The following is a 26000-nucleotide window of genomic DNA, read 5'->3' as shown; positions in this document are numbered from 1 at the left end:
ACATGTATATAGATACATAGATAGATATCCCACATAGTAATAACTACTAGGAATATAAATAAAATAGGTTAAAGAGTTGGAGAGTCTGGAGTGGAGGAGTATAGAGAGGAGGGAGATGGTTTTATATAAGGTGGTCCACGGAGTTCTTACTGGTTTGAGCAGAAAGGAGTGAGGGAGCAACTATGCTCTCTGGAGGAAGTACAATAAGCACAAAGGTCCTGAGGCAGAAGTGTGTATGTTCTGTTCAAGAAACAGCAAGGAGTCCCGTGTGGCTGGAATGAGACTTAGCTGGAGGCCAGTCATGAGACTTGTGGGCCATCATCAGGTCTTGGGCTTTGACTCTGAGTGAGACAGGAGCCACCGAAAGGGTCTGGGCAGAGAAATAGCCCACTCTGACTTGTGGCTCAATGGGATGATTGTGGAGAGCTGAGTGAGGGGCAATGGTGGAAGCAGGAGGAGGACCCGTAAGGATGCTGTTTCAGTAATCCAGGTGAGAGGGATGATGGCTCAGACCAGGGTAGTCGTAGAGGAAGTGGTGAGAAAGTGCTGCATCATTTGAGCAGTAGATCATTTGGGAGTAGAGCTGACAGGCAGGATTTGCTAATGGATTGAATGAGGGGTAAGAGAGAAAGAGAAAGGTGGTTAAGGATGCGTCCAAAGCTTTTGGCTCAAGCAGTCAGAATACTGGAATTGCCATTTGCCAAAATGGCAGAGGATGGGAAGATCCAGGAGCTGGTATGAGATCATCTGTGAGGGTCTACTGTTCTAAGCGCCTGGTCTGTATGAACTCATTCAGTGCTCACCACAATGCTCTAAGGTAGGGCCTGATGTTATGCCTGTTTTATAGATGAGGAACCAAGGTATCGCTCTACAATGTACTTCAGATTCCACAGCTTAAATGGTGATAATAATACTCCCGAGGGTACCACTTCATTGTCTTTCAGGGAAGACAGATGACTAAATAAACAGTGACAACAAAAGCTAGAGCTAATGGTAAGGCAAATCTGAGAAGGCTGTAGCTGTACAAAGCAGAAGCGTCTTCCAAAGTTTGGGGATCAGGGAGACACGAGGGAGTGGGGAAGACTTATAAGAGGAAGTGATATTAAGCTGAAATGTAAACGATCAATAGCCATGCTAATAGAAGTTTTAGGAGGGGGGATAGGAAAAGAAAGAGAGTATTCCAGGTAAAGGTTATTCCCAGGAACTTTTACCCCCCCCCCAAAAAAAAAGCAGGGGGGTGGGGAGGAGAAGGATTTTGAGGAATTAAAAGAATTTCGGTATGATGTTTATATCTCTTTTGGAAATATTGTTATTGGTTGGTCCCTACTGAGAGTTTCTCCATAAACATGGTAATGTTTCAAGGGTTCCCTATTCCTGGTGTCTTTATAATGTACCTCTGAAGGAGCAGAGGTTTGCTGTCCTTGAATACTCATCAGGTTCCTGTGGTTCCTCAACGGTGCCCACGAGTTCCTGCCTCTGGGCTTTGGACTTCCTGTTCTCATTAACAAGGACACTCCAGTTTCCTGTACCCCTTCCTGGGTCCACACCCACCAGGTGGACTAGAGGGTCTCTCTCCTTCCATGACACCCAATGAAAAGCATGATCAGAGAACATAGAAGATAAGTTATGGACAGATACTGTTTACTTATCTGACCATGTCCCTACTAAGGTTGTCAGCAGAGTCTTTATAAGTCAGGCTAACACAATGTTGTCAATCCTGAGTGGATACTCAATTCTTTTGCTCCTGAAATGCATGGATACATACATTTTAATTTACCATCCTTTACTTTTAGTGGTGCTGCTACTGGCTTTTTGATTTTCTGTTCTGGTTCCACTCCCAGCAGAATTATTAATTTACTTAAGAACTTTAATTATAGACTGCATTGTTCTAGCGTCTTTAAGCTGACTTTGTTGGATTTTTGCTGGCAGACAGGCTTTGTGCAACACTGGGATGCTGATGGCTGAGCTATTTTTCAGGGGCATCTGCTCATTGACTACTCTTCTGGGGATGATGATGTGGCTTGCTGATAATGTCTGGCTCAAGAACCAGGCAAAAGCCAAAATGTGTAACAATTCTCTTGAATGGATGCTCGTATATCCAAAGAAAGAGCATAGAAAACTATTCATAGCCTAGTTTCTAAGGATCATGTCTGTGAGTCAGGAATCCCAATCCAGAGACAATGACTGTGATGGGACAGAGCCCAAGCCATCTTCAAGAGTAACTAGAATGAAATTGTTGGCAGCTTTGATGACACGAACCTCTCTGAGTCCCTTCTCTGTGACATCTACACCTCTGGTTTTGAGGGGGCTTTGGCCATCCAGCAGCAAGACATTCTTCCTTGTATCAAGGGTTATTACGTGATCGCTCCAGCCCAATCTGGGACTGGGAAAACAGTCGCTTTTGCCATGTGGATTCTGCAACAGATTGAATTGCATCTAAAGGCTCCAAAGGACTTGGTCCTGACACCCACTAGAGAATTGACTCAGCAGATACGGAAGGTAGTCATGGCATTTGGAGATTATGTGGGTACCTCCTGCCACACTTGCACTGGTGGGACCCATGTGACCCATGTGCATGCTGAGGTACAAAAGCTACAGATGGAAGCTCCCCATATCATTGTGGGTACCCCTAGTCATGTGTTTGATATGCTTAACTAGAGATCCCGTCCCCCAAATACATCAAGATATGTGTACTAGACAAAGCTGATGAAATGTTAAGCTGTGGATTCAAGCGCCAGATCTATGACATATTTCAAAAGCTCGACAACAACACCCAGAGGGGTTTGCTGTCAGCTTCAGTGCCTTCCGATGTGCTTGAGGTGACCAAGAAATTCATCAGGGACCCCATTCAGATTCTGGTCAAAAAGGAAAAGTTGACCCCGGAGGGTATCCACCAGTTCTACATCAATGTGGAATGAGAAGCGTGGATGCTAGACATTCTGTGTGACTTTGTATGAGACCCTGACCGTCACACAGGCAGTCATAATCAACACCGGAAGGTTGGTTGGCCCGCTGAGAAGATGCATGCCCGACATGTCGTGGAGTCTGCCACGCATGGAGATGTGGACCAAAGGGAGTGAGATGTGATCATGACGGGGGTCCGCTCTGGCTGTAGCAGAGTATTGATTACCACTGACCTGCTGGCCAGAGGCACTGATGTGCAGCAGGTCTCCTTAGTCATCAACTATGACTTTCCCACCAACAGGGAAAACTATATCTGCAGAATCATCCCTGGTAGATGATTTGACCATAAGGATGTGGCTTTTAACATGGTGACAGAAGAAAACGAGAGGACTCTCTGAGACATCGAGACCTTCTACAGCACCTCCATTGAGGAGATGCCCCCTCGGTGTTGCTGACCTCATCTGAGAGGGGTTGTCCTGCTACATCCCCCTAGCCGGGGTCCAGTCCTTGGGGGACTAAAGAGAAACAGGATGGGGGAGGGGAGGGAGCTAAGGGATGGATATCTGGTCTTTTCTTTTCTTTTCCTTCGAATGAATGTCACATTTTGAGCCCCCCCCCCCAAAAGAAACCTGTTCATAGTAGCTTTATCATAGTAGTCTAATAACTGGAAATAATCAAAAGTTCATCACTATGAGAATGGCAAAACTAACTTTGGTGTTTCGTATAATAGAATACTACTGTGCAATAAAAAGAAACAAATCATGGACTCAACAAAAGGGATGAATCTCACTGACTGAGAGAAAATGCCCTGACAGGAGAAACACACTGTGCCTATTCATTCTCCATTGCTTTTATAGCAAATTACCATCAACTTAGTGGTTAAACAAAACATTTGTTATCTTACGGTTCTGTAGGTTAGAAGTCCGATACGCGTCGAACTAAGCTTAAGGTGTCAACATTCCTTCTGGGGGCCCTAGAGGAGAATGCTTTTTGAGCTTCTAGAAGCCAACCACATTCCTTGGCTTGTGGTCCCCTTCCTCTGTCTCCAAAGACAGCAAAATAGCATCTTTGACCCCCCTTCCATCCTCATAGCTCTTTGACTCTCTTCTCTGCCTCCCTCTTCTACTTTTAAGGACTCTTGTGAGCACCTTGTGCCCACTCAGATGATCCAGGATAATCTCCCTATTTTAAAGTCAGTAGATTAGTAACCTGAATTCCCTTTTGCCATGTAACCTAAGTGTTCTGAATAACTGGGTATATTGAGGGTAACGGAAGTCAGATTTCCAGTGGCTCATGCGAAACTGACTTGGGGTGAGGCGGGGTAAACACTTGATCTGTAGCATTTGCCAATTGTTATATTATAAATGCTCGGATGGCTGCTTTCAACCTACAACCAGCTCACATAATTCCAATTATTTAGTAAGCCGGTTCAAGCTGGTTCCAGCACAGTGCTGCAAGTTTCTTATTCTTACTTTTTAAAAAAAGTTTATTTATTTTTGAGAGAGAGAGAGAGGAAGAGAGAGCATCTCAAGTGAGCTCCCCGCTGTCAGTGCAGAGCCGGACTCAGCTCCATCTTAGGAACTGTGAGATCATGACCTGAGCTGAATTCAAGAATTGGATGCTTAACTGACTGAGGCACCCAGGCACCCCAAGTTTCTCATTCTTGAAGTTTTAAATACAGACAGATAAGGAAACAAACATTAATATATGAGGATATGAATGTGTATGTGTGTGTTTCCTTGCCCTCTGCAATGAGAGAGCCTAAAGGTTAGGGCACATCACTAACAATGAGTACACCTGCCATCCAGATCTCGCTCTCTAAATACCACTCCCAACAACAACAACAACATAAATAAATGAATAAGTAAATAGATACCATTCTCAACATAATGTTCCTTGGAGAAAAGGCTAATACCAGGGCTGGGCCAGGAAAAATACAAAATGAGCCCGAAATAGCTGTACCAGAAATTAAGGAAGTGCTCAAAGAATGATGGCAACGTATAAAAAGGAGAGGTTTGCAGATTGAAAGGGCTCCCTCTGGGACAATTTTAATATCAAAATAAATTATAAAGTAGTGAATTAAAAACCCATTAAACAGAATAAAAATCCATGAGTCAAAACTGACATAAATAAATAAATGAATAGGAGAAGAGAAAGCTCTTTCTCACAGTACAATACCAACTAAGACATAGAATATGAATGAAAGAGGGGCGCCTGAGTGGCTCAGTCGGTTAAGCGTCCGACTTCGGCTCAGATCATGATCTCATGGTTCATGAGTTTGAGCCTAGCGTCGGGCTCTGTGCTGACAGCTCAGAGCTCCAAGCCTGGAGGCTGCTTCACATTCTGTGTCTCCCTCTCTCTGCCTCTCCCCCGCTCATGCTCTGTCTCTCCCTCTCAAAAATAAATAAACATTAAAAATTTTTAAATAAAAAAAAGGATGTGAATGAAAGAACTAGAAAATCATCAATAGATGTAAAAATTAAGGAGTGAAAGTTTAATGAGACAATTATGTTTTCATATCTCCCCACAAATACTAGTTAACTGAAAAGACATAACTAATAATTTTATAAAGTTAACATTACCAGTAACATTACCAGTTAACATTACCAGATCAAAGTTAACATTACCAGTAATAAGACAAATCTACAATTATGTGCCTCCAGATATGATTCACTGAGAAAAGAACTAATATCACTTCTGTGGTGTATTTGCAAAAAACATACGATCTGAATGTAATCATGAGGAAACAGAAGGTACTGTCGCAGATTGGGTTGAGAAGACTGAATACAGTACATGATCCTGTGTTAGGTCCTGGGCTGGAAGGAAAAATTGTAAAGGACATTATGGAGACGATTAAAATTTGAATACAAACAGTGGATTACATAATAGTCCTATATTCATGTCAAATTTTCTGACTTTGTTCATTACACTCTGGTTCCTTAAAAAAAATATTGTTGTACTTAGGATTCATACACTGAAGTATGTAGGGATAAACAGACAAAGTCTACAGTTTGCTTTCTTTCGGATTATTTAGAAAAAGATTGTGTGGGTATGTGGTGTGGGGAGAGAGGAAAAAAAATACAATGAAGCAAAATACAAATGGAGCAAAATGTATCCATTTTTGAATCTGGGTTATCCTACTGATGCAATTTGTCCATAAATCCAAAAGAAAAAGAAATCAAAAGAAATCAAAAATCAAAAGAAAAAGTGACAGGGGAGCCTGGCTGGCTCAGTCAGTAGAGCATGCGACTCTTGATCTTGGGGTTGTGAGTTCGAGCCACACGTTGGGTGTAGAGATTTCCTAAAAATAAAATTGTTTTTTAAAAAAGTGACAGGGGCGCCTGGGTGGCTTGGTTGGTTAAGTGTCCCACTGCAGCTTAGGTCACGATCTCGAGGCTCGTTGATTTGAGCCCTGTGTTGGGCTCTGTGTTGACAGTTCGGAGCCTGCTTCGGATTCTGTGTATCCCTTTCTCTCTGCCCTTCTCCTCTGCTCACACTCTCTCTCTCTCTCTCTCAAAAATAAATAAACATTAAAAAAAAAAAAAAAAGAATACCCATTCAGCATTATTAGTCATTAGGGAAATGCAAATTAAAGCCATTAAGTGGGTGTGAAGTACCCACTTAGGTGACCAACTATCACTGATTACCAGGGATTGAGGGGTTTTGTGAGGCATGGGACTTGCAGTACTGACACCTGAAAAGTCCCAGAAATCCTGGGGTGAGTTGTGTCTCCCTCTCTCTCTGCCCCTCCCCTGCTCTCTCTCTCTCTCTCTCTCTCTCTCTCTCTCTCTCTCAAAAATAAACATTAAACAAAATTTTTAATAAATAAATAGTGACCAAAAAATGGAGCTGGGCGAGTAGGGACATAGGAAGCTGCTTTAGCAGCATCCCGCCCGTGCAGAGGGAAAAGCCATACAAAAATATGCTGGTTCTGCTTCACTTCTCTGTAGCCACCTCTCTTCCGATCCCTTCTGTATTCCCTGCTAAATAAATCAGGAACTTATAGCCAGTGTGTAGGTGGTCCATTTGGCAGCTTCAGAGTATTATGAACTTGAAAGCATTCATTTAAAAATAATAGAGACTTCTCTGTTCTGAATAGCAGTGTGGGGCCCTGTAACAGTTTGTAATCAGATTGTGTAAATGTGCAAAATGTTCTTAACATGATATAGGTAAAAGGGGTAGTGTAGGATGAGAAAAGGGGAACAGCACAAACTATGCACAATTTGCCCGTGTTGCCCATGTAAAAACAAAAGGTTTTCCTTCAAGTCCTTTCCCATGATTTCACTCTTGTTTGTATGTGTTCCCTCTTCTGATTCTATCTATCAGGTTGCATGCCTATCGTTGTGTGAAATAGTATTATTAGAATGCTTCATTATTGACCTCATTATGTATAGATCTTTTCAATGCTTTTTTTAAATGTTTCTTAATTTTTGAGAGAGTGAAAGCTGGGGAGGGAGAGAGAGAGAGAGAGAGAGAGAGGGAGGGAGGGAGACAGAGGATCCGAAGCAGGCTCCGCACTGACAGCAGAGAGCCCGACAGGAAGCTCGAACCCATGAACCATGAAATCATGACCTGAGCCGAAGTCGGATGCTTAACTGACGGAGCCACCCAGGCGCCCCTTAAGTACTTTTGAGCAACCTAGTCCTAGACGCTCTGTTTTGCTGTAGCAAGATCCAGCTCTTCTTAGAACGAGATCCATGTTTCCAGGATCCTAGAAACATGACCCAGGAGAAGAATTAAGAGAATCAAAGACTTTTTTTTTTTTTTTTAATTTTTTTTTCAACGTTTATTTATTTTTGGGACAGAGAGAGACAGAGCATGAACGGGGGAGGGGCAGAGAGACAGGGAGACACAGAATCGGAAACAGGCTCCAGGCTCCGAGCCATCAGCCCAGAGCCCGACGCGGGGCTCGAACTCAGGGACCGCGAGATCGTGACCTGGCTGAAGTCGGACGCTTAACCGACTGCGCCACCCAGGCGCCCCGAGAATCAAAGACTTAAAAGCATTGAGTTATGGGAATAATTAAAATGGACTAAAATGAAAAAATACCTTTCATCAAAAACCAATGAACTCTATAAGGTTAAATGGCTCCCTGCTCCACCTGTATGCACATTTTCACCCTTTATTAAAATAATATGATATTACTTCTGATTCGTTGATATTTAGCAGAATTTAGCACAGGTCTTATTTATGCCATGCTGTGGATGGAGCTTTGAAGGACAAACGATGCCTTGCACTATATACAAAACTTCAACCCTTAAAAAAATAATTTAAAAATTCCAGGGGTGGCTCAGTTGGTTGAGCATCCAACTCTTGATTTTGGCTCAGGTCATGAACCCAGGGTCCTGGGATAGAGCCCTGCCTCGAGCTCCGTGTCAAGAGTGGAACCTGCTTAAGATTTTCTCTCCCGCTGCCCCTCTTTCCCACTTGCATACTCTCTCTCTCTAAAATAAAATAAAAATAAAAATAAAATTTTTAGCAGATGAGGCAGAGAATCAAGTTAACTCCAGTTTAAGGTGGCCACTCTTCAGAATACTAGTCTACTAGAAATAAATTTCTGCTCCCCTCTTACCCCCAACCCCCAAGGAAAAAATTTACCCTGCTAGAAAATAAAGCATTTCTTTTACACATTTAATTGTATCCATAGGATTAAAATAGATTAAGAGGCTAACCGAAATAAATTATGTGCAGTATAATTACACCATAATTTTCAGCATTAAGTGTTTATGTCTCTAGAAATAAAATAGTTTTGATTCACCAAATTGGGTAATTAAGTTAACCAGATAATTGTTCTGAAGGGCCTGGGAGCCAGGTAATAGCACTTTGAAAATTTACCAGAATAAATGATCAGTTTGATTAGTCTGCTAAAGATAAAATGTAAGCCTGAAAGGATAAAACTTACCTTTTAGAAAAACCTCAAGGGGCGCCTGGGTGGCTCGGTCGGTTGAGCTTCCAACTTTCGATTTCTGCTCAGGTCATGATCTCACAGTTCATGAGTTCGAGCCCCAAGTCGGGCTCTGGTACTGAGAGCATAGAGCCTACTTAGAATTCTCTGTCTCCCCCTCTCTCTGGTCCCTTCCCTGCTCTCTCTCTCTCTCTCCCTCTCTCAAAATAAATAAATAAACATTTAAAAAAGAAAAAGAAAAACCTCAAGATAACATACCCCAACTATTATTGACTGCAGTAGACATTGTGGGTGAACCCCTAATTTCCTGGGCCTCCTTTCCCTACCACAGAACCTCTGCCATCTGGATGATATTCATACACCCACCCCAGCTAGAGGAGTGGCCCTGCTTGGCCTAAGCCAGTCAGGATAGTCCCATTCCCCTTGTTTCAGCCAGTCCGAAAGTGGGCCCACGACCCAAGTTGGTTAGTTTTATTTACACTTTAACTTTTGGATGACAATCTTATTTCCAAATTTCTCGGGAAAGTTACATGGTAACACCCAATCAGCAATATGGCGCTCCTTGGAATCTGTCATCATTAGAGCTTGCTCAGTATAACAACTGCAACATATATGGAGGTCAACCACAGTTTCGTATATTTATATGCCTTCTGAGTATCTTAAAATTTAGAACAGTTTGGGGTGCCTGAGTGGCTCAGTTGGTTGAGTGTCTGACTCTTGATTTCGGCTCAGGCCGTGATCTCACAATTGGTGGATTGCGTCCCACGTTGGGCTCTGTGCTGACAGCGCAGAGCCTGCTTGGGATTCTCTCTCTCCCTCTCTCTGAGTCCCTCCCCTGCTCATGCTCATTCTGTCTCTTTTTCTCTCTAGATAGATAGATAGATAGATAGATTAAAAAAAAAATTAAAAAATTAAAATTAAATAAATAAATAAATAAATAAAACAGTTCACCTTCTTTTCATAACATTTTCCTGTTGAATAAAACAGATATTTATGCTGTAAGATTTCCCACATTCTAGATTCGGCTGATTGCTTCCTTGAGTTGTTTCACTTACCTTCTATTTCCTGTATTTCCTGGAAAGAGATAGTTAGAACCTGGGGCTTGATACAGGAAAAGGTTTGTTTCTTTTTCTTTTCTCTTTTTTTCTTCCTTTGTTTTGTTTGCAAGAAAACTTATTAGGTGGCCTTGTTTTGTTTGCAAGAAAACTTATTAGGTGGCACTGTGCACTTTCTAATGCATTGAATCAAAGGAGCACAAAATCCAGTTGGCCGTGCTTTTAGAGATGTCAGGGTGACTGGTAGAGCCATGTTTTGTCAGCTTTACCTAGTGGGCATCTCAGAGTTAGTTCCAGATTCCTTTCGATATGGTCCCAGTGGTCTTTGAAAGCTTCCTTGCTTTCTGGCACCACTGATGTCCCAGGTTTATACTCCCTGACCCAGACTTGACATCGTTTGTACAAGAAGCTCTTTTCCTTTCAGTGAGGAAAGGATTTTAGCAGGCACACTCTCGGGGTTGCTTGCTATGGTGTCTTGTCCTTGTGTCCAGACTTTCCAGGGAACCAAGCTCAGGAATGAGTGGTTTTTCAGAAAGAGTGAAAGAAATCATGAATTTGTACAGATATTACCAGTTCAAATTTGAAATTATGGGAGGATTTTTTTAAAGTTTTTTTTTCAAGGTTTTTTGTTTTTGAGAGAGAGAGGGACAGAGAGAGAGCACAAGCGAGAGAGAGGCTGAGAGAAAGGGAGACAGAGAATCCCAAGCATGCTCTGGGCTGCCAACGCAGAGCCTGAAGTGGGGCTCCAACCCATGAGTTGTGAGACCATGACTTGAGCTGAAACCAAGAGTCAGACGCTTAACCAACTGTGCCACCCAGTCACCTATGGAGGATTTTACTTTTATTTCTTTTCTCTTGAACAAAAAGTCTGAGCTGCAAATGATATTAATATAATTACTTATTTGCTTTATCCAAGAATATTCCTAGAGCAGTTTCATAATAACCATACTAATAGTGCTACTAGAAATTAAGATGATTGGATACATTTTAAAATTTCTATGTGGGTGTGTATTGTCACTGCCCTTAAGCTGTATCTTACTAATGATACACTGTCCCAACACTGTGTTTTAAAGTCTCCTAAAATAGTTTCTTTCTGTATTGTTATGCCAGAAATTTGACATATAGTTAAATTCAGTTATTTCAGTTTGTTTTCGGTTGGGAGGGGGATTCTCTTTCCTTTTGTATTTATTTTTATTTTTAAGTAAGCAAGGTATTTACATGATTCCGAAGTCAAAACCATAAATTGTGTATGATCACAGAAGGCCATCTATATCATTTATATATTGGGAATGCTTGAAAGTTTCTTTGCAGACTATGATATGTCAATGTTGTGAAACTTCCATGTGGCTTAGAAAAAGGTTGAGTGTTAGGAGGATTTGGTCCCCTCTTATTTTGATATTGCTTTCTACTATGAACAATATTGTAATTAGCTAGTCATCTCCTCTTTCTCTTTCCTCCTTTATCCCAAATATCAGTCTAAAGTATTATCTTTTTTTTAAGTTTATTTATTTATTTTGAGAGAGACAGAGCACGTGTGCACGTGTGCATGCATACAAGTTGAGGAGGGGCAGAGAGAGGGAGAGAGGGAATCCCAAAAAGGCTCCATGCTGTCAGCACAGAGCCCAACATGGGCCTCGATCCCACAGTGAGATCATGACCTGAGCCAAAATCAAAAGTTGGACATTTTACCGACTGAACCATCCAGGCACGCACCCCTAAAGTATTACCTTTTCTTTTTATTAAATTTTTTTTCAACGTTTTTTATTTATTTTGGGACAGAGAGAGACAGAGCATGAATGGGGGAGGGGCAGAGAGAGAGGGAGACACAGAATCGGAAACAGGCTCCAGGCTCCGAGCCATCAGCCCAGAGCCTGACGCGGGGCTCGAACTCACGGACCGCGAGATCGTGACCTGGCTGAAGTCGGACGCTTAACCGACTGCGCCACCCAGGCACCCCAAGTATTACCTTTTCATTCCCAGTTTGTAAAAAACAAGCTTTTCTCTTCATTTATTATCTCTGCGTTCTCCCCTTTTTGATATTTGTTTTATATCCATATTATGAAGCCGATAAAAATACATAATATTCTTTTAACCTTATTATCACCGGTTGAACTCGGATTATCCCCAATTCTACTGTAAAATGCTCACCACCAAAACTGAGGCTGAATTTCTCCTATCATTTTCTGAAGCTTATTCTCTAGGAGATTCCTCAAGAAGGCTCTGGGAGCAATATTTCCTGTTCTTATCATGTTCATAAGTGTCTGTGTCTTTAAAACTTTTATACGTGAAAGGCAGTTAAACTACATCCTTAGCTTAAATTTTCCTTCTTTGAGTATCTTAAATAAGTATTCAATTGCATTCTGGCAAAAATCTTTCTGTCAAAATATCCAGTGCCAGTCTTATTTTCTTTCCTCATGACTTACTGGGTCTTTTTGCCAAAATACTCTGACAGTGTTTTTCTTATATTTAAAGTCCAAGAGTTTTACCAGAGTATGTTTTGGTAGGGACCATTCTGGGCTGATTTTTCTGGAAAAATGATACGGTCCTTTGATACGTATACTCAAATTTCTACACATTTTAGGACAATTTTCTTGAATTACTTTGAAAGTAAATTCTTTATTTCGCAATAATTTTAATTTTATGGAAAATTCTGGAAGATAGCACAGAGAGTTTTCATATGTCTATTACCGAGTTTCCATCTTTTGTTATTATTGTACATACCATGGTACATTTGTCAAAAACAAGAACCAGTATTGTGATAGTTGGTGTTTTTCATGGAATCTGTCCATTTCATCTAAATTAGAAAATTTATTGGCATAATTGTTTAGGATGTTTCCTTTATCCATTTGATGTCTGTAGAATCTGTGGTAATACTCCTTTTTCATTTCTGATATTAATATTACTTGTCTTCTCCATTTATTTTCTGATTAGCTTGGATAGAGGGTTATTAACTTTATTGACTTTTGTAAATAATCAGCTTTTGGTTTTATTGATTTTTTATATTGTGTTTATTTTTTTATTTTATTGATTTCCACACTTTATAATTTTCTTTATTCTGCTTGCTTTGGGTTTAATTTGTTCCTTTTTTTTCTAGTTAATGTGGAAGCTTAGATAAATGAGACTTTATATCTTTTCAAGTATCAGCACTTAATGCTATAAATTTCCCCCCTTGTACTGGTCCAGCTACACTGCATACATTTTTTTGAATGTTTATTTATTTTTGAGAGAGAGAGAGACTGAGCATGAGTGGGGAGGGCAGAGAAAGAGGGAGACACAGAATCTGGAGCAGGCGCCAGGACGCGGGCTGGAACTCATGAACTGGATGGAGATCATGACCTGAGCTGAAGTTGGATGCTTAACTGACTGAGCCACTCAGGTGTCCCTACACTGCATACATTTTGATATTTTCTGTGTTTATTTTAATTCAGCTCAAAATATTTTATAATTTCTTTTCTGTTTTTTATTTGACTCATGGGTTATTTAAAACTGAATTGTTTAATTTGCAAATATTTGGAGATTTTCCAGATAGGTTTTTGTTATTGTGATCTAGTTTGCTTTTTTTTTTTTTTTTTTTTTTTAATTTTTTTTCCCCGACGTTTTTTATTTATTTTTGGGACAGAGAGAGACAGAGCATGAACGGGGGAGGAGCAGAGAGAGAGGGAGACACAGAATCGGAAACAGGCTCCAGGGTCTGAGCCATCAGCCCAGAGCCCGACGAGGGGCTCGAACTCACGGACCGCGAGATCGTGACCTGGCTGAAGTCGGACGCTTAACCGACTGCGCCACCCAGGCGCCCCTCTAGTTTGCTTTTGATAATCAAGATAAGATTTTTAGTTTTGTTGACATCAGAGAACAAACTTTGTATGATTTCAATCTTTATTTTTTTAATTTTTTAAAACATTTTATTTATTTTTTTGTAAGACAGAGAGACAGAGCATGGCAGGGGAGTGGCAGAGAGAGAAGGAGATACAGAATCTGAAGCAGGCTCCAGGCTCCCAGCTGTCAGCACAGAGCCTGACGTAGGGCTTGAACCCATGAACTGGGAGGTCATGACCTGGGCCGAATTAGGATGCTTAACTGACTGAGCCACCCAGGCACCCCTGTATGACTTCAATCTTTTAAATGTTTTGTGACTTGTTTTATGGTCTTGCATATGATCAATCTTATTGATTATTCTGTTGCCATTGAAACAATGTGTATTCTGCTGTTGCAAGGTCCCGTGTTCTGCAAGTCAGTTAGGTTAAGCTGGATGATAGTTTTGCTCAAGACTTCTTTATACTTACTGGTTTTGTGTATACTTTATTCTACCAACTATTGAGAGAGGAAGGTCAAAATCTCCAACAATAATAATAAGATTGTCTATTTCTCCTTTTAGTTCTATTAGATTTTCCTTCTTATACTTCAAAGCTCGGTTATAAGATGCATTCACAATTATTGTGAATCATGATGAATTTATCCTCTCATCATTATGAAATGTCCCTCTTTATCCTTCGCGCATTAGTCTGCTCAGGTTGCTATGACAAAATGCCACAATTAAACAAGAGAAATTACTTTTCTCACAGTTCTGAAGGCCGGAAAATCCAAGATCAAGGTTCTACCAGGGTTGGTAGCTGATGAGAGCTCTTCCCTTGGGTTGCATAAAGCTGCCTTCTTACCATGCGTTCACAATGTGTGTGTACATGTGGAGAGAGAAAGAGTAGTACTCTGGTGTTTTTTATAAGGACACTAATCCTATTGGATCAGGGCCCCACACTTACAACCTCATCTAATCATGATTACTTCCTCACAGTCCCCATTTCCAAATATAGCTACACTGGGGGGTTAGGGCTTCAACTTAAGATTTGGGGAGGACACAAACATTCAGTCTACAGCACTTTGTTTTGAAATCCACTTTGTCTGATAGTAATGTGGCTACTCTGACTTGATTTTTGTTTCATATTTGCATGGTTTATCTTTTCCATCACTTGACCTTTAACCTATGTGTCTTTAGTTAAAGGGAATTTCTTGCTGACAGCATGCAGTAGGGTCTTGTTTAATCCAGTCCAACAATGTTTGCCTTTTAAATCTTAGACTAATTTACATCTAATCTAATTACTGAAATGGGTATAACTTACGTTTATCATCTTCTCATTGGTTTTCTATTTGTCTCATCTGTTCTTTGCTCCTCTTTTCTTTTATCCTGTTTGGTTTTTTTGTTTTTTTGTTTTGGACTAATTGATTATATCTTACAGCTCAGTTTTTATCTCCACTATTGGCTGATTAGCTATTCTACTTTTCACTTTTTTTAGGAGTTGCTCTAGTCTTTACAATATAAATCTTTAACTTATCACTATCAATCTTTAAATCCTATTAAAGTACTTCACATAAAGTATAAGATCCTTAATTTTAATGTTTACTATTTATTTACTCATCATTATTATTATTTTTGTAAGTAAACTCTACCTCCAAGGTGGCTCTTGAACTCATGACTCCACGATCAAGAGTCACGTGTTCTACCGACTGAGCCAGCCAGGTGCCCCTGAAATATAAGATCCTTACAACAGATTTACTACCTCCACTTTCTGTGCCATTCTTGTCATATGTATTTTAATTCTACATTTGTTATAAACCCTATAATATTTTTAAAAAATCTAAACAATGATCTTTTAGAGCTATTAAAGGTGAAAAAAATATGTTTTACATTTATTGTCATATTTTACAAAACGGCTTTTCTGGTTAACAACATCATTTCTAGGAGGGAGACTAAATTCTGCCAGTGCATCTTCTACTCTATCTTGGCTAAATATGAATGTCTTCTGTTTCTTTTTTTTTTTTTTAATTTTTTTAATGTTTATTTATTGTTGAGAGAGAGAGAGAGACAGACAGAGTGTGAGCTGGGGAAGAGACAGAGAAAGGGAGACACAGAATTCAAAGCAAGCTCCAGGCTCTGAGCTGCCAGCACAGAGCCCGACGCTGGGCTCGAACTCACAAGCAGTGAGATCACACCTGAGTCAAAGTCTGATGCTTAACGGACTGAGCCACCCAGGCGCCCCTGAACGTCTTTATTTCCAAATTATTGTTACAAAGAGCTCCATTAGTTTTATACAGCATTGTACTATGGGCTGCTTCTGATCTCAGTCAACAATTCACAACAGAGATTTGAAGACATTTCTAAGGGCTAGAATACGGTTTTACAGGGGTGAACCATCAATCAATGAAACAATTCACAATTATTCATTTGTTCAACTTCTCTCCGTTCATTCACTAAACATGGATTAATCATTAACTATGTGCCTGACTCCAAGTGAAGCACTGGAAATATAAAGAAAGAAAGGTGCTGTCCTTCCCTGAATGATCTCCAGAGTAGATTTTAAATAGAAAGAGAGTGAAGTCAGCTTTTAAACTACATCAATCAGTGTTTTCAGTGCCTGCTGTCATTTCTCCCATAATTTTTTGTGCCCTACATTTTAGAATTTGGTTGTAATATAATGTTAAGTTGTTATTATGATAACAATAAGGGGGGGTTGCTCAACGAACAGTTTCAGCTTTGCAAGATGAAAAATTCTAGAGATCTTGTGCATAAACATGTAAATACAGGTAACACTTCTGAACTGTCCACTTAAAAATGGTTAAGATGCTAAATTTTATGTTGCGTATGTTTTTTCTTTAACCACCATATAAAAATAAAAGAACGAGGAGAAGAACAGCCCCATGGTGCGCTGTTGTCCGGATCGTTTGACTAAAATCAACTTTTGCCAGCTGTTTCATCCAGGGATGGGACCTCAGAAGCCCCAACCTTCCTTTTCCCACCACAGAAATGGCCTCAGGGATCCGCCAGGTGTCGCCCTGGCCGCCGGCTGCCATAACCCCGCCCACCTCCTAGTTTCGTCCAATCGCGGCCTTGGCCCCGCCCCCTGCCCGAGCTTCTTTCCTGCATCCGGGTCTGGGTCGGCTGGCTCTCAAATCTAGCGAGGGGCATGGAGGTACGCGAGGAGTCCCAGTCTGGAGCTTCTCCCTCTTCACCCCGGGACTGCTCGGGGATCTCGGTGTCTAAGGAGCTGCTGACGGCGGGAAGCGGCGGCCGCGCAGGTGACGGGCGGGTGGCGTTGGCATGCAGTGCTCACGTGCGGCGGGGGGCGTGTGAGCCGGGGGGACAGGCTGACGGCCCCCTGCCCGAGCCCGGCACCCCCGAAGGGACGCCCAGGGGTGGCCACAGGGCTTCTGCGTGACCGCCACGGCGCGGATGGGGTTCGGAGGCCTCGGGGCGGCCACGCGGCCATGGGCCCAGCGAGGGTCTTAGGTTCTGCGGAGTAGTGGGCCCCCACCCTGCGGAGCGGCGCAGCAGGACACGTCCCCTAAGGGGGAGGGCTTGAGGAGGGCCTTAGGTCGGCTGTCCCGGGTCCCAGCAGCTGGCTGGTGGGGGGAGCAGGTGACTATTATGGATTAACCCCCGCACCCCCACCCCTCTGTGTTCTCAGAACCACCGCTTAGTGCCTTGCCTCTGTCTCGTAGAGGGACACTTGGTTCCAGGAAAGCTACATAGGATTGCAGGCACCGTAGTGGAGTTTAAAAGCATGGATTCGAATCCCAACTCCACGCGTGATTAGCTGTGGAACTATAGGAAAGTTTACGTTCTGAACGCCCCAGTTTTCACATTTGGGAAATGGAGGTATTCTCAGTGAATATTAGCTTGAAGACATTCGGTGAGAACCCAGAGCATCCCAAAGTTATGATAAGAGCCAACGTTTATGTAGTGCTTACTGTGACCCAGGAATTAATTAACTTATTCAATCCTCACAAAAGCCTTGTGCAGAAGGTTCTGTTATCTCTATTTTATAAACGTGAGAAACTGAGTCACCGTGTGTCATACAGATAAGTAACTCGCTGGAGATCTCGTGGCTGGAAAGTGGCAAAAATTAGGATTTGAATGCAGTCAGTCTAGCTCCAGACTGATGGGATTCTTTATGCTAATCCCATTGTTAGACCTAAAGTAGTAATCAAAGAGTATTTGTTAAGCTCTGCTTTGGGGGTGAACAGGAGTTTTGTACTTAAGTGAAGAGGTTTTCCAGTTGCTGGAAACAGGGGGGTCAAAGCCTTGAGTTTTGAAAAACTCAGGCCCTGTCCTCTGAACTCTGATGGGCTGAAGAGTTGTTTGATTTGGCAAGTAGTAGTGAGGGGGCCGAAAAAGTGTATGGGGGTGGTGGGGGACAACAAAAGGTTTTCAAAGGGCTCATTTGTCTAGGTTGGATATTTTTTTTTAATTTTCTTTTAATGTTTATTTACTTTTGAGAGAGAGAGAGAGACAGCGTGTGAGTTGGGGAGGGCCAGAGAGAGGGAGACAGAATCCGAAGGAGGCTCCAGGCTGTGAGCTGTCAGCACAGAGCCCAACTCAGGGCTCAAACGCACGAACCGTGAGGTCATGACCTGAGCTGAAGTCAGATGTTTAACCGATTGAACCACTCAGGCGCCCCTAGGTTGGACATGTTTAATGAAGGTCCACTAACAAGGCAGGTGTGCTTTATAAATAAAGGAATGCTCCAAGAGGTTAAATAATTCGCCCAGTATAACCACTTCTGGCTCCACTTAACTATTATTGTGTCTGTACTGCTTCCTCCGTCCCTTTGTTGCAGAAACGCATTTGTCACTGATGGAGTTCTGATCCGCACAGGTGCAGGTTAGTTTGCACTTAATGCTTAGCATCGGTGACACATACAGATGTATGAGACAGGCCTAAGGAAGGGCAGCTGGGTGTTTGCAAAGAGGTAAAATGTTGAAATGGAACTTGGAGGGCCTCTTTTTCTAAAAATGTCTTGGAGAATGTGGAATGTTCAAGACTTGAGAGTGGTTGTGACAAGTTCGCTGACGGGCTTCTATTTCCTTATGCTCTAGTAAATTCAGTGTTGGTGTGCTTTCAGGTATATGGGACAGGTTACTCATCAACCCCAAGCCTAATTGCAGAAAAACTTCCACTCTTCAAACAGTTCGGATAGAGAGGAGTCCCTGTAAGTATCTTTCCCTCTCTTTCTTTTACCCCTTTCTCTCTCCAAAACTCTCTGTGATGTTAAATTTTGCCCATGTAAGCAGTAGAGGTCCACAGGGAACCCCAGCTATTGGACCCAAGCTCTTTTGTCATCGCCCTGGGACTGCCCAGGGGGTTTGGTGTCTAAATGAGTTGCTCACGGTGTATTCATTCCATCTGTAGACTTCCATTTGAGTCTTTTTTATGTTTCTCATTTCTTTCCTTGTGATTAATTGTGGGGCTTTGTATGTATATGGCCTGATTTCATCCTCTAGCAGCCCTATTTTACAGTTAAAGGCCATTTCTTTTTTCCCCTTTCTAAAAAACAATTTTTTTAATGTTTATTTTTGAGAGACAGAGAGGGAGAGAGCATGAGCGGGAGAGGAGTAGAGAGAGAGAGAGGGAGACACAGAATCCGAAGCAGGCTCCAGGCCTTGAGCTGTCAGCACAGAGCCCGACGTGGGGCTCGAACCCACAAGCTGTGAGATCATGACCTGAGCTGAAGGCGGACACTCAACCGGCTGAGCCAGCCAGGCACTTCGATTCAAGGCCATTTCTTGACCTTTACCACCTTTTTCTTTTCATCTTCTGTACTCCAGACGTTTCAGTCATGTATCGTGTAGCTGTATCAGTGACTTAACAGGTTTTGAGAACTCATTATATGCACAGTTATGTGCTGGGCTTCTTTTGAAAGCTAACGACATTAGACACACCTTGCTTACTGATTCCCCTATACTTAGGATAATACAGTTATTACCCCTGTTTTACAGATGAGTAAATTGAGGTTTTGTTTATTTATTTATTTTGAGAGAGAATGCTCGCGTGCATGCGTGGGGAAGGGGCAAAGAGAGAGAGAGGGACAGAATATCCTAAGCAGGCTCCACGCTGTCCGAGCAGAGGCTGACTCGGGGCTCCATCCCACGAACTGTGAGATCATGACCTGAAATGAAATCAAGAGTTGAACATTTAACCAGTTGAGCCACCCAGGCACTCCTAAATTGAGGTATTGAATGGTTAAATTTAAATTTTTTAGGACACTTGTGGCTGCAGATGACTAAACTCCAACTCCTGATTGCCTTAAGCCAAAAAATAAGTTATGGTGACCAATTTTATTGTGGGACAGGGAGCAGTGACTTCAGGTACCTCTGCACCCAGGTGCTCGCTGTCATCCGGGGTCTCCTGCTCTAACTCTTAGCTCTGCTTCCCTAGGTGTTGGCTAACTCTAGAACAGGCCCTTCCTCACCATGTGGCAAGTTGCCCCGTTCATCAGCAGCTCAAGCACTCATTTACTGACTCAGAAAGAAGGGCTCTCTTTCTCCACAGTTCAGGCTGAAGTCCCAGGGTGATCTCTTATGGGCCTGGCTAGGTCACAGTGTCACCGTCTATGGTATTGCACCAAAGCATGGTGACCAGTGTTGTGGAACATCTAGGCATGTATAGGGAAAGGCACAAGAGTGGCAAGGAATGACAGAGCTTAAAAGGAAGGTCAGGATTATGTTATCAGAAACAAGGGGAGCATGTTGGGTAGGTGGAGACAACCACTACTTAGTTAACATGCCCAAGGTAGTTCAGGTAGAAGGCGGAACTGGGACGCTGTGAATAACCTCGTCAGCCTGAATGCAAAGCCTCAGAGCCTGGCTCGTTTAACTGTTAAGTCATACTTTCTCCTTATTCAGTGACTATTGGTTGAATGCCAGCGTTCTAGAAATGTGCAGTTCTGGGGATATATGAAAACACTAATAAACATTGAGAAATATTCGCTAACTTGTGTAGTCCTACTGCTTTAAGGATTCAGAAAAAGGTTAGAGGTTTTTAAAATGGAAGAAATTTGAGGTTTTTTTTTAAATTATAACTATTGTCGCTGTGATTACTTTAAAAATAAATTTTTTTTTTAACATTTTATTTTTGAGAGACAGAGTGAGACAGAGCATGAGCAGGGGAGGGGCAGAGAGAGGGGGGAATCCCAGAATCCAATGAAGGCTCCAGGCTCCGAGCTGTCACTACAGAGCCTGATGCGGGGCTCGAACCCACAGACCGGGAGATCATAACCTGAGCCGAAGTCGGACGCCCAACAGAGCCAGCTGAGCCACCCAGGTGCCCCTGATTACTTTTCAAGTCAGAAGTGTTTTATAGGGAATTCTGGATTTTAAAATTTGAAGTGTGGCCAAAGACTAACATAAATATTGATACACTCTATTTTCTCTCCTTAGTATTGGACCAAGTACAGACCTTTCTCCCACAGATGGCTCAGGCAAATGAAAAGCTAAGAAAAGAAATGGCATCCGCACCCCCTGGGCATTTCAATATTGAAGATATTGATGGGAGTCTTGGAAAAGTTATACAAATGGTAGCTATGCTTTGTTTTCCTTTCATCAAGTATGAAATTTACCGGCATGCCCCATCATCTACAAAAGAGAGGACTTTTCCATTTTAACTCCAAGTGTTATTTTCCTTCTTGCAAAGTCAGCTCATGCTTCCAGCACTGCGTGGGAACTCAGTCATTTTATGATTAGGGATCTTACAGACCAGTAAGCTTCCCTGGGTGGAGCTTAGAAATTTAGTAATAGAGAATCATAGGAGGGCTTTTAAGGTCAAATATTACATTTGTTATCTTGAAGCATTTATCTACTAAGTGTCCTAAGTGGATTTTTTTTTCCCATCCAAGGCCTGAAAGAAGTAATCATAGCCTGATTGATAGAAAATGCAAACATGAATGTGTTTAATGCAATAACTGATTACCTAAGCCACCTGCAAAATCCTCTCCATTTAGATTCACATCTTCTTTCTGCCCCGGAGTTCCCTTTATAACACTTGTGTCTGGACAGAGCCAACACCGTTGTTGATGATAATATCCCGTTCGGCAGCAGCTCTGCTCAGCGCTGCTTCCAGAATATTTCCCGGAGCCAGCCACTCTGTGTGACGTCTCCTGCTGCCACCCTCGGTCCACGGAATCGTGGTCTCCACCCTGGACTATTGCAGTGACTTCTCAACAGGCTCCCCTGCTTCTGCCCTTTCTTCCCTAGAATCTGTTCTTCACACTGTCTGTGGCTCACTTTCCCATCACGTTTCTGATGGATTCAGAGTCCTTCCAGGGCCCGTGTGAGCGGCCTCCAGCTCTCCATCTGACTTCCCTCCCTCCTGGCCCCCTCTTGCCTGCGCTCCCGTTCACGCTCCTTGCTCCAGGCCTGTTCCCTCTGTGTGGAAGGCTCTTGCCCACATTTCTGCAGCTTAACTCCCTCTACCTCTCATCAGTTGTCCCCTCAACAAGAGGCTTTTCCCGATGGCCCATGAGTACCTTATCGTATCCTACTTTACTTTTGTTCATTTTCACTGCTCCACGCTGTGCTTTACATGTAGGTGTTCGTTGGCTTTCTTTCCTAACTAGACCAGAGGTCAGTAGATATTTTGTGGAAGGGACCAGCTAGTAAATACTTTTGCTTTGTGGACCGTACTGTCTCTTTGTGACTGCTCATTTCTGCCGCTTTAGCATGAAAGCAGCTGTAGACGATTATGTCACGAATAGGCAAATTTTATCAATGTTACTTACGGACACTGAAATTTGAATATCATATAATTTTTGTGTTTTATGAAATATTATTTTTTAATTTTTTTTCCCTACCACTGGGGGAAAAAAAAACATTCTTAGCCCATGAGCTAAACAAAAACAGTTAGTGGGCTGGGTTTGGCCAACAGGCTATAACTTGCCAATCCCTGCTCAAAAACGTTAAGTTGCACAAAGGCAAGGATTTTGTTGTTCTTGTGGAGTCTCTAGGACCTAGTGTGGTGCCTGGCTCATGTTAGTATTTGTTAATATTTGCGTTTTTTTTGTTTTGTTGGGGGTTTATGTTGTTTTCTAGAGGGCACTCATGCGTGTGTGCATGAGCTGGGGAAGGTCAGAAGGAGAGAGAGAGACTCTTAAGTAGGCTCCATGCCCAGTGCCGAGCTCAAGACGGGACTCGAGCCTATGACTGTGAGGTCATGACCCGAGCTGAAATCAAGAGTGAGGCAGGCACTTAACTGACTGAGCCACCCAGGCACCTCTATTAATATTTGTTGAAGGCCTATCGTTGAATGTGTTCAGGGTATATAGAATCGGGTTGTGGGAGGATTTCTTAGACTTGTAGTAAATGTAAATCATTATGGTGGACTGTGGCAACTGAAAGAAAAAAAGTGCCATATTGCACTAAAAATATTCCTTGTCCTTTGTGCTTCAGTATTTGGGCCAAAAGTTGGTTCTTCCCAGGGTTGTTATCACAACTTTAGGCAACTGCCCTGGAATAAATTTCTCACGTGGTGCTTTTGGCAGGATGTGGCCTTGTTTGAGATGAATCAGTCCGATTCAAAAGAAGAGGACGGTTCAGAAGAGAGTTCGCAAGACAGCTCAGAGGACAGCTCAGACTCTGAGGAGGACGACACCGCCTCTTCTGAAGTCACCACAGACAACTTTAAACTTCCTCATTCAGAAGACGGAAAAGGCAAGATCGAGGTTTTGGACAGCCCTGCCAGTAAAAAAAGGAAAGAGTAAAATAAATGACCTTGGGAGCAGGTAACATACGCCTGCTAATTCTGTGGAAAGAGAATGTGACTTGCTGGTTATTTTGCATTTCAGGTATCTGTGGTGCTTGTATGTGATATTAGATATTTTTTGTTTCTCAGAGAAACAGAAACTATCTTTTAAGGCTGGAATAGTAGCATTTGGGGAATCTTCTAAGAGCAGACTGCATTTGATCTCATGCTAAAGAGATTCCCTTTAGAAAGCTTAGCTTTATGTATGGTGACAAGTGAATTTGCTGGCATTTTCTTTCTTCAGCAGACTTTGGAAATATCAAACTTATTTTAAAGTAAAAATACAAATCCTTTGTTTTTGTTTGAAATTTATTCTCTTGAATAACCCAATATAGGTTTTTTGGGATATTATAAAATCAGATTTATTTGTTACCATCACAGTGTGGGTTCAATAGGGGAGAATTTTTTTTTTTAAGAGAAAGAAATTTTTTGTAAAGATAAGAATTATTTATATTCAGCTGCCCCCAGGCATATCTACTTTCATTAAAACAAAAACAAAAACAAAAACCACAAAAGTCCTTTGCAGTTTGAGCTGGGAATGTGGTGCTGTGTGGTTTCATCATTGTTGGTGACTCTGCAGCCTGAACTCAGTGCAGGTAGAATTTACTGGTTGGAAAAATTCATGATTTTTTTGTTTTTCCTTTTTTTCCATAGGCAAATTTTTTTGTTTAAGCTATTAAAACTATTCTACACAGTTGCCCACAGTTTAAAACCTGTCAGAAGTAGAAAATAGGGGCATCACAGAAAAAACAGGGTATGGGTCACAAAGAGCTATAAGCTATATATACAACTAGTTTTCCCCCTTTCAGAGGTCAAAATGATCCTATGCTGGCATCGCCTTTCTGCCTCATCCTTGACCTTATTCAATTTCAGATCTCATGGGCCTGGCTTTGCTCAGGATATAGGCCTGAGAATTTAAAGGATTGTCTCCAAGTGGGCTAAGCTGATGGCATTTGTGCCCTAGAGTTTGAGGTCTCTCTTTTAACTTTTAACTATTTGTTCTTACTCCTCACATCATTGTCTTGTAAATACTCTGAAGATGATTCTCAAGGTTCTTCCTGGTATTTCCCATTGGAAATTGGAACCAGCTCTTCTGGGCTGTGTCTCACTAAATGTATGAAGAGACGAACGGATCTGGAAATGAGACTCCTCAGCTAGAAAGGTTATTGTGCTATGTTCTGTAGCACCAAACACAACAGTGACGGTGACTGGTGTAAATATTTAAAGATTGTCTCCTGCCGGCTAATATATTATGCTACATCGTGGAAAGAATTGCATTTGTCTGGTTCACTACTTAGCATGGTGCATGGTACAGAATAGGCATGAATAATGTTACCAAATCAGTGGATGGATGGGGGCATATGGGAAATTACAAGCCATGGAAGGCTGCTCCTGGCAGGGGGATATGAAGGTGTAACTTCACAGGAAATACAGCTTCACAACAGAAATATGCCGAGTGATCAGTGAGAGACCAGTCAGTCTAGAAATACATGCTAGTGTGTAGAATGTGAATATTCCCTCCTGCCATGGCTGTCTCGTGTATTACAGCGAGCCTCCCTATACAGTAAGGGAAGTCAACTAAACTCAGGTCCTCTGGACATTCTCATGACATAGTAGAAAAGAGAAAACCATGAAAATTTAATTTATGGTAAAGATGGCATTTTAAGTGAGTGTAAACTGGGTGAATTATTTAGTGTACAATGTCAGAACCGGCTGTTTCAAAAAAGGTTAGATCTTAGCCTCACACTGTGTGCTAAGATAAATTATATGTGGAGTAAAGATTTGAATAGAAATAAAATTATAAGGGTTCCATACTAAAATATGGGTGATTATTTAATAGTGAAATAGTTTTTATTTCTTTTTTCAGGAAGCAGGAGTCAAAACCTTTTTGTTTCTGTTTTGTTTTTTCTTAAGCAGAACGTCAAAGTCTGAAATCACAAAGGAAAAAAGCAGAAAACTCATCCACATAAATACTAAAAACCAGGAGGTAGTAAAGAAATTTTAAAGGCAAGGGGCAAATTGGGGAAAATATTTGCAATATAAGAAAGAGTGAGCATCAATCTATAAAGGGCTCTTACAAAATAGAAAAAGGACTAATACCTTAATAACAAAAAGGCCAAGTACATAAAGAATTCACAGAAAAAAAAGAATGTTTCAAGCCACATGTCAAAAAACAAAAAAACACAGAGAAACCAAGATTGTATTCTTCACTTTCCAAATCAGCAGATGGGACAATAATAGGTAATAATACTTCCTGAGCCCTTTCTGTGTCACCCACTAGCATGTTTCATACTCCAGTCACCACCACTCGAGTATATACAAAAACGTAATTGAGTTGCACGTTTAACATCCGTGCACTTTGCCGTATGCATGTTATCCCTTAACTAAAAAGCCGTTTTGTTTGTCAGCAGTTTGCCTTTCAGTCTATTGGAAAGTAAATCACTGTTGGGCTTTGGTTGGTCCGACCTGTGCTCTGTCTGCCAGAGGCTCGTGTGAGATGTGGCAGCCGTTCGGGCAGTGTTTCCATTGCTGCTAAGGCTGGTGAGATGGTCGCCCCGTGCTTGGAATACCA

At 41.9% G+C, this 26000-nt stretch overlaps 1 protein-coding gene and 1 pseudogene across 1 annotated transcript; both read left to right on the top strand.

Annotated features, from left to right (window-relative positions):
- Nucleotides 1-2135: 2135 nt before the first annotated feature.
- Nucleotides 2136-3284, top strand: LOC121041035 (eukaryotic initiation factor 4A-I-like; annotated as a pseudogene).
- A 13478-nt stretch (nucleotides 3285-16762) lies between these two features.
- NOPCHAP1 (NOP protein chaperone 1) lies at nucleotides 16763-25248 on the top strand. The gene is made up of 4 exons (XM_040491022.1): nucleotides 16763-16932; nucleotides 18759-18845; nucleotides 21073-21209; nucleotides 23169-25248. Exons 1-4 carry the CDS (start codon nucleotides 16821-16823, stop codon nucleotides 23385-23387), a joined length of 555 nt encoding a protein of 184 aa, XP_040346956.1. The 5' UTR covers nucleotides 16763-16820; the 3' UTR covers nucleotides 23388-25248.
- Nucleotides 25249-26000: the final 752 nt, after the last annotated feature.

This window comes from Herpailurus yagouaroundi, unplaced genomic scaffold (assembly GCF_014898765.1).
Source record: "Herpailurus yagouaroundi ecotype Mexico unplaced genomic scaffold, PumYag 182, whole genome shotgun sequence".
Lineage (NCBI taxonomy): Eukaryota > Metazoa > Chordata > Mammalia > Carnivora > Felidae > Herpailurus > Herpailurus yagouaroundi.
This window is presented reverse-complemented; position numbering and strand designations above follow the sequence as displayed.